Genomic DNA, 14,618 nt, shown 5'->3' with positions numbered 1-14,618 from the left:
TATGTGTTAAGAGCCATCAAGTTGCTTCTGACTTATGGCAACCCTATGAATTAATGACTATTGTTGACAGCCTTGCTCAGGTCTTGCAAACTGAGGGCCGTGGCTTCCTTGGCTGAGTCAATCCATCTCATGTTGGGTCTTCCTCTTTTCCTGCTGCCTTCCACTTTTCCTAGCATTATTGTATTTTCCGGTGACTCCTGCCTTCTCATAATGTGATCAAAGTACGGCAGCCTCAGTTCAGTCATTTTAGCTTCTAGGGAAAGTTTAGGCTTGATTTGATCTAGAACCCACTTATTGGTCTTTTAACAAAGTCATGGTGAATGGGACATTTTAAGTCCCAGCTACATATACAGACTACACTCCCAATTATTTTTTGTACATGTGCCAAAGAGCTGCTGTTTGCATTTCATCCTTTTTGAGGCCAGAAAATTTTGGGCTAGCCCAGATCCGCTATAGCAGTGCAAGGCATTTGCATGTGCTACTGTTGCTGCAATTGGTCAGCCTTCCTTGGGCCCATGCAGCAGCAATCTGTGCAAGCCCAGATGTACCCATACCATGCCTGGATGTAATGGACTAAAATCTCTCTGTCCCCTGCTCCCCCACCACTGCCCACCTCACTGGGGCTTGCCTTCTTGCAGGCAGGGCAAGAAGAAGAAGTTGGTTTTTATGCCCCACTTTTCTCTACCTTTAAGGAGTCTCAGAGTGACTTACAATCTCCTTCCCCTCCCCACAACAGACATCTTGTGAGGTAGGTGGGGCTGAGAGAGTTCAGAGAGAACTGTGACTAGCCCAGGGTCACCCAGCAGGCTTCATGTGGAGGAGTGGGGAACTGAGCCCGCTTCTCCAGATTAGAGTCCGCTGCTCTTAACCACTATACCATGCTGGCTTTCCAAGGGGAGAGAAAGAGAGAAAGAGAGACACTGCCCAGTCGTAAACACTGGCACAGCTGGGTTTAAGGCAACTGAAGTGTGCTGAAGTTCAACCACTCCATGAAATGAATCTCCACATATTGAAGCCCCGAAGGAGTCTGCCAGCAGAAGAGGGCAGCTCAAGGCAATCATGGAAGGGAAATGTTGGGAGTCCAAGATTAAAGAAGCAAGCCACTGAAAGGTCTGCCCTGAACATATGCTTGCTGTTTCTCCTTCCTGCCCCCCTCCCCCATATACAAAAAATAGGTGCAGAAACATCCTGCAGTTTAAGAGAGAAAATCCCACCCATTTATGGAGGACCCCTCCTGTCATTTAGTGATACTGGAGTCTTGAGCTGACACCCCCTGATTCGTCTTGCCTGCCGGCTATGCTTCAGGAACAGAAGCAACTTGCAACAATGCTCTTCAGTTGTGGGGACAGTGGCGTGCCTCTGAGCTACAGAAGATTATCTGCAAATCCAATGAAAGATGTCCTTTTCATAGGCTGGATAATAACCCCTATAGTATGGGGATGACTAATATTTCTGCCTCGCTGCATACCGGCCTTGCGAGTCCAAGATGAGCATTTTGGCAACGCTGAGCCAAATCGATGCAAGCATACATATTTCAACAGCTGGCTTAATTGCACATCATTTTCCCATTGAAAAACACAGGCGTCTTTCCAAGCAATATAATGCAGAGGAGTCGTTGTACATCCCACAAACAACTGATTTAATTATGCATCATCTTGTACATCCAGTCACTACTCTTTTTTTTAAATGGAGCTGGCAATGGTACTGTTGGGTTCTCCCTTCTCCCCAGTGTGATGAGAAATCCAGGGGTAGCACAAGGAATGATTTGCTTTCCTTTGGACTGCTGAATGCTGGGGACTTACCATGTCTTTGTAAATACTGGTTTTATTTGCAAACAGACAAGCAGGGAATAATGGAAGGAGGCAGCCAAAAGCAGGCAGCAAAATTACTTGTCCTTCATTAGATTGTCCAAAGCTACTGCTGGGACCCCTGAACAGAATTCCCCAGGCTGTTCCCAATCCATCAAAATAGTTTAAAACCCATAGCTTTCTATTTTTATCATCCAAGAACTGCAATCAAACTGCTTCCCTGTCCTTCACACTAGCTCAAGGGCATCATTTTTCAAAGATGGGGAAGATAGATTTCCATGATCAGAGAACGGTCGTGTTTTTTGTTAGCCCCTCTGACCACCCATCAGCTGCTCAGCAGGACAGCCAAATTCAGAGTGGGTTGGATCCGTGAGTGGAGCTCTACTGGCAAAATTGACCCTTCCCACCTCCTCCTGTCTTCTATAGCTTCCTTCTATAGCTTTCTGCTCTTGAGAGTCGGGGGACCCTCAGGGACAATGTGGGAGTTGAAATCCCAAATTCCTGGCTCTCTCCTTGCATGAGTGGAAGTGCCGTCTGCTCATGGAAGGGAACCCCTACATACAACTCAGTACTCTCAAACCTGCTGCCATTTAATTTTGCAACAAGAACATAAAACCGCAGATATTTGCAGTGTCTCCCACACTTAACCAAGCCCAGGCAAGTTCCATTAAAGGACAGAGATGAGATGACATGCGAGAGATGCAAGAAAACGTATACTTGAAACCACGGAATGCTTTAACTTAATCCACTCTATCAGGCAATGCAAAAGCCTCCGGTTATCCAGGATGTTACAACTCTGAGAGAATGAATACTCCCAGAGGGAACTAAAGGGGATCTGGATTGGTGGGGGGGAGAGAGAGAGAGAGAGAGAGAAAATGAGAATAGATGTCTGCTATATCGGAACTTTGCAAACTGTCTACCTTCAGTAGAAAGCTCATACCTTGCCAGCAATTTGTTAGTCTTTAAGGTGCTACTGGACTCTTGCTTTTTTTCTGCTGCTACAGAAAGACTAACACGGCTACCCATCAGGATCTATCTACCTTCAGGATACCCTTTCCACATGGACTCAGTTGCTGGGAAGCCCCACATTTGCTGGCCAGGCCAATCAGATGTAGCTCCTGGGGAAGATCAGTTGCAGAAGGCAAGTACTCTTTCAGAGAAACACTGCTTCTGATCTTCTGATCAGAGAATCCAAGGAAATCCAGAATTCCAAGGATATGTTTTGAAACTGACTGTTCTTTATTAACCACACAAACCAAAGGCACTTGTGGGGACAAAGTCTCCAAGGAGACTGACCCGACTCCACAACTTTTCCCTCCCCCGGGGTTACACTGACAGAATCCCACCATAAAAACTTGAGCAACCCTGTATGTCTACCTTGGGATTCTTCCAAATGTGAGGGATAAAATCAATGAGTTATTGGGCAGCACAGGTAGTGGACAGATTTGGGTTTGGCCCCAGGAGAACCTGTTAAAAGCAGCAACATCCTGTCAGAAAGAGCAACAGAAACAACAACTCCATAGTGTGAGTGACTGGTGATAGCTGTCACCAGGGGTGTTTACACACTATGGAAAAGATAATGCTGTACCCTAGTGTGTGTGTGTGTGTGCACAATCTGCAGGAACAAGAGTGCATGATATCGTAAACCCCCTTAAATCTGGTTTATTTGTAGGTTTGCATTGGGCTTAATGCTCTGCATCAACACAATCAATGTCTAAGGCTCCATTTCCCTGGGCAGACTGCTAGGCTGAGCTTGTGGCTCCTTCAGTCTGTTCCACTGTGCCAGAAAAAAAAAGCCTAGGCCAGCTGCAACTCTGCGTATGTTCCAATAGCAATAAGCTAGTGGCACTGCCTCAAGAGTTCTTCGGCATGAGTAGAGATGGAAGTGGTCTGGTAACACAGTGTTTGTGGTCAGAGAATCGTTAGTTCATATTACATTGAACTCATATAGGCTGGGAAGCACTGGTTTTGACATAGCGTTCTGTGCTCAGATACCTCCTCATGTAGGACTATCATGTGAAAATGAAAAACTTTTCTGGTGTCACCAAGATCAAAAAAGGAGGAAGTCTCACCCAACCATGTTCCTTCCTAAAAGACCATTTCCCACCCCTACTAAAGAGCTGCCCAAATGAAGAGAGACTCTTTGCATTTTGTAACACTGGCTTGCAGGTCACCGTGCCCAACATTTATCATGGAGCGCTTTGAAAAGGTGTGTATCTGGGGAAGGAGAGAACCAGACAGTGGCTAGGCCACTCAAAAGACAACTGCAGTATTGTGTTCTGCAAGAGCTTACAGCCTGGATTCTTCCATGCATCGTGATTCCCAAACCGCTTCTGGAACTTGAGACCGGATTGCCTAGATCAGCCATTCTAGTGCTTACGAGGCTGCGTCCTTGGGCAGGCGACTGCTCTTTGGCCCACCTTGCCCCAAGGACACTTTACCATTCGCAAGCCAAGAGCTCTGGCACAAAACTGTTTTGTAAACCTCAGCAGGAACTTTTGTCAAAATGACTCCACTGTACACTGCAGAGGGCATGCTGCAGAGCAGTCCAACCTTCCAAGTAAAAGGTGGGTCTACCCAGAGCAATGCCATTGCCCACGCTGTCTTGTCTTCGAACTCTGCCGATTGCACCTCAAGAAAACGATCACTTGCCTGTGGTGGAGAATGTCTGGCAAGGCCTTCATCAGTGCCAGCAGATGAATCATTGGGCTTGTGGCCTCCAGGAAAAAAAGAGAGGTAACCTCATCCTGCTACTGGCTCGAATGGTTCTCAGCTGATTTCACTGAAGGTGGGTAAACTCCATGTCTCCCAGCATTTCCCTGGGGTGAGCTCTCCATGCTACTGAAGTTCTTAGAGGCCAGGAACGAGAGAGATCTGTCATTATCTGTCCCTGTGCTCCAGTTACTGGCCCTGGCTTACAAGGATTTTAGCGAGACAGACACATGGAAGGCAGTCTGTTAGTCATGACAGATAAAAATGCAACCACAGTGTTCAGAGGCTCTCCTCAAGAAGAGGCAAACAGCTGGGGATAGACAGCTGGGGCTATTCATCATCATCCGTCTTGCAAGTTTCCCATGGACAGTTTAGATGGCTTGTTGGTGTGATCTTGTTAGATTGGGGGGACTCCCCAAAACAAGATTAAAAAGCTATGTAGGCTCTTCATACCTATAAGCACTTTCAAGTTAAATTCCCTTCCTGTCCATTCTTGTTTCTTTCTCCATCCATCCCCCATCCTCCGCCCCATCCTTTACCTTGATTCCGCAGCTCCTTCTGCTTTCCCCCAGCAACTGCCCCCCTCTTCTGTAGGCAGGAAGGTCAGCACCAGATTTTGAGAACCCCAAACATTCACGAAGACACTTGGTAAGTCCTGTGTCTCAGACCCAGCAGTGAATGTTGGAGTGTTGGAATGCAAGAGGGAAGCTGCCATAATGGAAATTCTTGTGCTTTAACATATTTGGAATGCATACATATTTTACATAGAAAGGAAAAGGGTCCCTTTGATTTAAAAAAATGCTAACAAGAGCAGGATGTGCTGAAGGCCTGAATAATTAGCGTGTGTTCTTCCAGAGAAACAGCAGTGTTTTCCTTGAGATGACCGTGTCTTTCATCTGCTTTGCCGTTCCCTTCTTCGACCTTGCCTGCTCAATGCTACATGCTCACATGGGACTGTAAGCGTTTCTCTCAAATCTCCTTCCTCCCCTTTCCTAATCTTGTGAGGCTTATCAGGAAGCCTTGAAACAGAGGCAATCCAACCATACTCTCCAACACTTCCCTATTGTTTGGTCTAGCAGCAGCCTTTTGGTACCTGGCAAAATGAGCAGATACTCAGATAAATGCACAGACTTTAAAGAAGGGATCAGGCTGCATCCAAAGAGCAGCACAGAAGCCCAAGAGGTGGGCATCTCAAAAAAGGCTGGCGTGCAACTCAGAATTGGTGCCAGCAACAATGGGAGCACTGCACAAACCCAATTATAGAGTCAGGTGTTGTTGCTGCACCTGCTATCCTGGCTCTGCAGGGGGGAAATGAAGAATTGTAATGGCAACAGCTAGATCATTCCCAGGGCTTGCTTCCTGTGAATTTTGGCTGACCCTCCTACATTTCCCACAGGGAAGTCTCTATGGTAGGAGGGGAATGGGGTACAGGAGGGTAAGCCTTTCCTTTATCCCTCCATCTTTCTTCCACCCAAAGCCATAATTGAGAAGACAAGAGTCACTGGAAAAGACAGTCATGCTAGGAAAAGTTGAGGGCAGCAGGAAAAGAGGAAGACCCAAGAAGAGATGGATTGACTCAATAAAGGAAGCCACAGCCCTCAATTTGCAAGATCTGAGCAAGGCTGTCAGATAGGACATTTTGGAGGACTTTCATTCATAGGGTCGCCATGAGTCAGAAAAGACTTTACGGCACTTAACACACACACACAAGCCATAATGGGTGCAATTATCTCATCCACTATCTCCACTGACTCTGAAGAAAAGTCGCTCCTCTCTTGAACTGGCTCAGATCCTGACTGGGCCAGTCACACACTCAGTCACACCCACTTCATCGGAGGAGGCAAAGAGGCCAATGTGAGCCACTTTAGGTCCCCACTGTGGAGGAAAGATAGCATACAAATGAAGTACAGTAAATGCATTCTTCCAAGGCTGTCTGCAACCTACAGAAAACAACTAAATGTACAAGGTATACGAGAGGGATTCACGGCCCCCATTTGTCTTCACATCAGCTTTCCTGGGCGAACTGAGAAACATTTTGCACCAATCCTGCTCTGCTCAATCATTCCAAACCGAACTTGTACACGGGAAAAGATCAACAATTGGTTTACACGTATGAAACAGAAGGAAATTAAACTCACATTAATTGTTAAATAAATCAAAAGGCACTGTCATGGGGAAATAACCCCAACTGTGTTTGTTTAACCTGAAGATGGAATGCTCTTCAATAGACAAATAAGAAACTCCACATGGATCTCTTATTCTGCGCTGTGGAATGGAACTAACAGCCCAACCTCCTTTACGGCAGCCCTTTCAAAGACTGAGAAGTGGAACATTCACTCGCTGCTGTGTCCTTCAAAGACGAATACCGTTTGGTCATCCTACTGCATAACGAGTGGGCTAGTTTGAAAGCCAGGTAGCCTGGGCTGCCCCCTCTTCAGCTCAGCACAAGGGAACTTTTGATGGAGAAGAAACACCCTCTGGACCTTCAGGCTCCATCAGCTGTACTTTTCCACTTCTATACAGACAGTTCACTTGCTTCAGCCTCTCTTTAGAGTTTGCACGGGTGATGGGAAAGGAATCCTGCCCTATGAGATGGAGTGGGGTAGAGAGAACGGGGCTGTTTCTAATTCTGGGGCTCACGAAAGTCCTTTATGCTTCTGTAGTGTATTAAAAATCACTCAGGTTACAGGATGGGGCAGGTGAATACAAACTGAAATGAATGGAAATAAATTAATATTTTTTTTCTAGGGAAGAAAGGAGAAGAGGCTGCAGGAATGAGACATTTGTTTCGGAAACACCCAAAGCACAGTAGTGTCATCCTTCACTCCCCAATCGCCCATCCTTGAATTTATACCCCAGATATTTTATAGTGAAGCAGCTGCCTCTTGAAAATGCCTCATATGCCTACCTTTTTGTTGGCGTGGGGGCTCCAGAAGACATGTGGGTAACCATGGCATCGTTCATGTTAGCGAGGGGCCGAGGAGGGCTGAAATACAAAAACACAGATGGCACGTTAGGGTCAGTGACTGGGCAAACTGCACACAGATGGAAAAAACCCCATGACCAACCACCTTCTCATAGGTCACTGAAGGTTAACTTCAGGCCTGCAGTCCTTCAGTTCCCCCCATGGCCTAAGGCTCTGCTGCTTCCCATCCTTTACCATCACTGCTGCTTCAGCCTTTCACTGTTGGTTGCAGCAACTAACTGACACCCAGGCCCTATCTGCCATGTGTTATGTACTGATTGGCTCAAATCGACAGATAAAATCCCAGATTGGTGCCTCCCCTTCCCAGAAGACGAGGAGGATTCATTCGGCAGGGGTGGAGGAGGGCAGAACCCTGCCATAGGCACCACAACATGAATGCTCTTACCACTCAGTTACTTCAGAGATTATATAGGATGGAGAATTGTACATGATAAGAATACTTAACCTAACTGAGTTTGTGGCTGAGGTAATATTTGAATGTGGAACTTCTCAGTTCACAATTCATGCTGTTACACTTGACATCCATAAATCACTAGGACCACTGCTTAGTTGTCGAACTGGAACTCCACAGCTTTCACGGAGGTTAGGCTGTCACACGTCTGGTCCCTTTTAAAATTCCTAGGGCAGGGGTGTCAAACATATGGCTCGCGGGCTGGATCTGGCCCCTTGAGAGCTCTTATCCAGCCGAGGCAGCCCCCCCCCCCAGTCCTGATCTGGGCTGGTGAGCTGGCTGCCGAGTTCCCAGTGTCTCTACAGGTCAAAACCAAATTAGGTTTACCTTCCCCTTCCCTCAGCGAAACAATAGTGGGGAACACATGGCACACATCATTAGGTGTTGCCTTTAACAAACGTTTTGAGAGCCCAGTTTGTTAAAGGCAGGCTAGAAGAGACTTAACCAAGAAAGCTCGGAGCCATCCAGGATCCAGAGGTCAACATTGAGGAGCACCTGAGGGCCTTGTACATTATGAAAGGTTTCCAAGGCTGCCCCCGGAAATGTGTGGTCATCCTTGGAAGATTGCTCCCAGCGTGTTTAATTTTTCTCTGCTGGCAAATCTAAATAAGACCATCTGGCTAAAACAAAAACAAACCCCTCACAGGGCTATCGCACACTCCCTTGTCATCACTTTATAACACAGTGACTGGGTCTGCAAGGAAGCCATTGATTGCCAGCTAAAACAGTGCAAACAGAACTAAACAAATGCAGCCTCAGGCAACTAATGGTACTTCGGGCAGATAAAGACAGCAGGAAAATGTGGCTATGGTTAAAAAGCTTGTATAGGGGTGAGAGCCTCCAAAAGTGGACAGAAACCAATGCCTAATACTTTTTGTCAAAGACACTCCCCATCCTAAAATAATTCACTTCTGGGATTATTTCTCCCTTAGCTGTTTTCTAAATTATTTTAGCATATAGGGGCTGTAACTGCTTCATGCAACTCCTCCCAAAATATTTATTTACTAAAACATTTTCATCCCACCTTTCCACGTGGTTCAAAGTGGCTTACAATAATCGTTAAAAACATCTTCAGTTAAAACCAAAAATAATTTAGCAAACCCCAAGTCTCCCCCACTGCTTGTGATCAAGATAATTACTGGTAACCTAGAGAGCCATGACAAATTTTGTTTTTTGCATACCTTTGAGGCTCTCCCTTATGTTTACTGGGCTGCTTGTCTCACCACCACCACCTTGTTTGAAAACTCTCTTAGGGTTTAACTGATTCCAGCTACGACATAATAGAATGCCTTTTGCTCAAAAAAGTATGCAAAGAAATCTATGAAGAACTTCCAACGGGCCTCAAGACCTTTACACTAGAGTTGGCTTTGGGTGGCAATGAAGGAACTGTGTGGCAGCTCTTGGTTTGCATACGAGAGGCTCGGGATGGGTTCAGAACTACCATGGGTGGACGTAGGCAGGTCTGTTTCAGCCAAACCAATCTTACAGGCTGGCTGCTATCAGGATAGATAAAGTAAGAACAAGATCAAATGGGTAAGATCAGCAGCTGCCTGCTCCTGTGCATTCTCTGTGGTAGCTCCCACCTCATGGGACAGCCTGCCTCAGGAGGTCAGGAAGGCATCCACAACTTCTGTCATTCTACAGAATGTGCAAAACAGAAATGTGCAGGTCATTTTTATGACAATATTTGAACTGTAGCAGAATGGAATAGCTACCTTTGTAATTCCATTTACTACGCTATTTCCGAAATTTATATACCACCTTTCTTCCCCCATGAGAGCCACTAGGCACTAACACATTAAGAGCACAGAAAATACAATCATCTTAAAAACTATTAACACCAACAAAACACACAAACGTTATTAAAACAATTAAAACCAGTGCTAAAAAACAAAACAACAACAATTAAAACATTGGGCAAAAAGGAGGGATCACTGAGGAAATGCCAAAAGAAAGGGGGGAAAAGTCTTCACCCGCTAGTAGAAAATGGCCACAGAAGGGGACAGAAGAGGGAATTCCAGAATGTGGGTGCCACAACTGAGAAGACCCTCTCCAAGGTTGCCACCCAAAGCAGGGCCTCAGAGTTTGTTTGTGTTACGTTCTAATTCTGTAATCCTAGTCCTATTGTGTTGTTTATTGGATGTCTTATGCTGCATGAATACATTGCTTTTGTTCTGTAATCCACCTTGAGTGTCAGCAAAAGGCTATAAAGTAAATAACTACAAAAATATTATTATTCTTCCATTATAACTCAATATCATCATGGAATCATTCCAGATCTATACATACTATGGCCCTCAACATTTCTTTCTAAAATAATCAATTACCATGATAATGAAGGAGTGAAATGTAAAAAATAACTGTCTGGCTAAAGAAAAGAAAAAAGAAGCAAGGCTGGTAGGTCCTTGCCTTCCCCACTTACCAGGCAACTAACCTCCCCCACCACTGGCAGCTCCTTCGTTAGTTCAACAACATCATCCCATGAAACCATGCTCTTGTACACAGCAAATTGCTGCCTTGTGCAACCAAGACTCAAAAACAATCTTGATAGCCAGCTTAATGGTAAATTCAGCATTACTGGGAGCAGCCAGGGATCTCCTGCCAATGGGCGCTCTTCAGCTGACCACAGGAAATTGTAAGTCCTCCTTATGCAGCAGCCTCAAGTCCTCTCCAATGAATAACTACGAAGGGGACATGCTTCTTCTCCACCCCTCTTGCATCCTGAAGAGGCCCAAGCAGGAGGTAGGAAACTTATCTTCACGCAATATTTTAACTGCCCCACATCTCTGGCTAAAAATACACACAACCAAGAACAGTGGAATTTAAAAAGTTGGTGTTTGGTTTCTCTAATTGCAGGAGAAGGCAACTTAATGAGCCAAGTAGCAAATGCATGGGGCACTAAAGCAAGGCATCAATAACTCCGTCCTCTGCTCCAACTAATTCCCAGCTGGAGAGGAAGTAGTGCTGATGTATAGCAAAAGAAAAGGAATTATTTACCTGCTCTGGTTAGCGTAGAGGCCAAGGTAAAAGCACTCACCTTCACAGTAAGGCTTCCCTTCTCTGACACTTGTTGCATTGGGTGTACATGACTGAGACCTCAGAGAAATACTGGAAGGTTTGGGGAAGCAATGCAAACCCCATCTGCCATATGGCTAAGCAAAAACAGCAGAGCGGCTCAGGGAGCAGAACAGGAGAGCACACGGGCCTCTGAACAGGTGCTGGTCCTTCAGCCGCAAGAAACAAACAACCAAAAAACGCAAGTGGTACTCCTGGGAGTTTGTCCTGCCATGCCAGAAAACATGGGTAGGCCATTCTCTCCTCACAGGATACGAACGACAGGCAACATGAAGACTTCTCACATCCATCTCCTTGGTTTAAGAACCTTCCCCCTCCACAGGTTGCCACAGAGGTGACTCTTCCAGTCTGTTACTCCTCCCCTGTACCCAGTTGTGAATCCTGCCACTCAGTAATGCTAAGACACACTTTTCCTGCCAAGGGTTTTTAAAAGGCGACTGCTGCATGCACCTTTCAGGTCTGCATTAGTGAGGCTCCTCAATCAGGAGAAAATGGAGGAGGAGAATGATGTAAGCTGTTTTGGGATTCCCACCTAGATCTGTAAGATCTACCCGTAAGATCTGTAAGATCTACCCGTAAGATATGTAAGATCTACCCGTATCTGCGGAGCGGGGACAGCGGACTATCAAGAGTTTCTTACCAAGTTGAAACCAGGAGTCAAAACAATTCCATTCTCTCTAGAAGACACTTGTAAGGAAAGGAGAAAGCATGCGAGCGTGCTCCAGTGCGTGAGGGAGGCATGGAACACGCAGAACGAGGAATGTCCTCGGCAGACCAGGCTCCTTCTGGGCTTCTGCATCAGCGGCAGAAATTGAATTTCCCCTTCGGTGGCAGCCTACTTTCATCAGCAACTTTCATCAGAAACCAATCCGAGCACTGAAATCTAATGGTTCGTTGATTATCTGTAAGCTGGAATGGATTCTAATACACTCTGCAGACCCCCAGTTGACTACCCAAAGCTTTATATTGAGCCGAGGGATCTTGATTGGAATAAAAAGGTAAAGGTGCAAGCACCAGGTCATTACTGACCCATCAGGTGACATCATATCATGACGTTTACTAGGCAGACTATGTTTATGGGGTGGTTTGCCATTGCCTTCCCCAGTCGACTACACTTTACCCCCAGCAAGCTGGGTACTCATTTTACTGACCTTGGAAGGATGAAAGGCTGAGTCAACCTTGAGCCGGCTACTAGAAACCGACTTCTGTCGGGATCGAACTCAGGTTGTAAACAGAGCTTTGACTGCAGTACTGCAGCTTACCATTCTGTGCCATGGGGCTCTTGTGATTGGAATACGGGGGGGGGGGCTCTTTTTACATAGTCACTTTCCAGTCTTTCAAATGCAGATACAGCCTTAAGACACCTGAAGAATTAATTACCAGCCACCAACCTCATCACTGTTCTTTGCTGCCTGTCATCCTCCTCACTTGGGAAATGGAAGAATGCTGATCAGAAGGTACCTTACGTTTTGAGATCCTTATTCCGCATCATCCTTAGAAAGCTTATTTATCCACCCACCCCAAAAAAATTGGGAGAAACTGGAGCACAGCAAAAGAGGCCATTCCTTCCTCTTGCAGTTCATTTCTTAGAATAAGACTAGAAGCTGGCACAGAGCTTTGATTCATGCTAGTTTTACTAATCAGGGGTACCAAATTTCTGGGAAAAAATTGGCTACAGTTCCCAAATTATGGTTTTTCTTACCTAGCTTATGGCAGACCTCTCCTCTTCCCTTAAGAAGAAAGTAAACAAGCACTTCACGGACATCAAAAATTTCTTTTCATTTTACTGCTTGCGGTTAATGGCAGACACCATAGAGACCTAGAGACGCAGCAAGACCCTGGGTGGAATTTGTCCATATCACTCACTGTCAGTGACTCACCTGATCATTCCTTACTTCAAAGTTGGCCCTGGTCTCCCCGCTCTGTGCCAGAATGTTGACAAGGAAATGTATAACATGCACCAGACTCCAGCAACACTTTGTGCCTGCAACTGCCTCAAAACCAATGACGACATTTGCCTTCCGCATTAGTCAGGGCACAGAGATTTCTTGGGCTTCTCATGAACTCTCCCTTACTAGCTGCAGCAAGCGGTGATGCGAAGGGTTGATCAAGGAGGAACTGAGAATGCCAGTGCTAGAAAGAGGAAGGGGTGGGAGAAGGAAACCAGCTGAGCACTTGAAGCACTTGCGAGAGGAAAAGATGTGCCAGGGAAGGGACGTAGCCATCCAAGGGCTCCAACACATTGCAAACCACAATGTCTCCCTTCCTCTCAGGGACAACAAGCAACCAGAGTTGAGAGGATCTGCGCATGGTGGCTTGCATCCCTCTAAACTTTTGAGAAGATTATACTAATTAATGAAGATCTTTATCTCTCATCTTTCAGTTACAGTCTTCAAAGCATCTGACAAAAAGTTAATCAAGAGTCAAAACATAAATTCCCATAAAACCACAACAAAACAAAAAAAATTAATTGCGGCAAATCCTTTTCAAATCCATATCAACGCTAACAGGGGAAATATCTGTTAGACCTCTCTCCGAAGGGAGTTCTAACCGTTTTGGCACCTTTAAGCAAGAGGTTTTGTCTTGAGCAGCACCCCACAGTATTGCCGACAGCAGGGACCCAAGGAGCTTGGTTTGCTGAAACAGGTATCTCGAACCTTGATCAGTTATTGCTTTGACAGATCAAAACCAGCAGACTGAATTGGGACTAGAAAACACACAGGAGTTAAATTGGCCACTGAAAGGCTAGCATTGGGTGTTCCATGCAGCTTGCCTTATGCCAAAAGCCACAATCTAAACCAGTTGTACTTTCCAGATACTCTTCAAAGCCAGCCCCCATGTATACTGTTTTACAGTAATCCAATCTGGATGTCACCATAGCATGAAATACTGCAGCTAGGACATTCTTCTCCAAGAAAACGTACAGCTAGTGAACTGATAAAAGGTGCTTTTGTCACCTGACTATCTACAAGCAAGGCCGGGTCTAAGAGCACACCCAAGCTGGAACCTGAGTCTTCAGGAAGATCCAACCAACACAAGTTGTATCTATGCCCCTGACCCAGATATATTCCCAGTAAATAGTATTTCAGTTTTGTCTGGATTACGTTTTGATTTTCCCACCCACATCCAGTCCACCACTGACCTTGGATATCAAGCCAGAACATCCACCATTTTACTAGGACCTGAAGGACAGGGGAGAGAGGAGCTGGGTGTCACTCGCACACTGACGCATCCATACGCTAAGTCTTTGAATGACCTCATCCAGTGGTTTCACAGAGATGTTGAACAGCACGTCAGACAGAATGGGATCTTGCAGCATGATATAGGCCAAAGCCCACACGATAGAGTAGCAGTCTCCCAGCACGAATCTTATCCCCCAGATAAGATTAAAGCCACTCCAGAATGGTACGTCCAACCCCATTTTGGCTTACTATTTTCCCCTGCAATATTTTGCAGATTGAAGAAGATACCTCTATGGTGGCCCCCTGTGGGTAAGAATGGTCTTCCAACACTGTGCTTGAACTTGGACGTTTGGTCCCACACCCTGTGGGGCATCAGGGACTGCAACAGCTGGAGACTGAAAGTA

The 14,618-nt window shown here is 45.8% G+C and overlaps 1 protein-coding gene across 10 annotated transcripts in view; it reads right to left on the bottom strand.

Moving 5' to 3' along the window:
- DTNB (dystrobrevin beta) overlaps window positions 1-14,618 on the bottom strand; it is a 157,707-nt gene that overhangs the window by 68,205 nt on the left and 74,884 nt on the right. For all 10 annotated transcript variants that reach the window (XR_008933415.1, XR_008933416.1, XM_056853920.1 and 7 more), the window contains one exon: window positions 7,429-7,506. Coding sequence is in view for 8 of the 10 variants with exons in the window: in XM_056853920.1 (XP_056709898.1) it covers window positions 7,429-7,506 (78 nt within the window). In the remaining 2 variants the exon portion in view is untranslated. The remainder of the gene's footprint in view (window positions 1-7,428; window positions 7,507-14,618) is intronic.

Source organism: Euleptes europaea, chromosome 7 (assembly GCF_029931775.1).
Source record: "Euleptes europaea isolate rEulEur1 chromosome 7, rEulEur1.hap1, whole genome shotgun sequence".
NCBI lineage: Eukaryota > Metazoa > Chordata > Lepidosauria > Squamata > Sphaerodactylidae > Euleptes > Euleptes europaea.
This window is presented reverse-complemented; position numbering and strand designations above follow the sequence as displayed.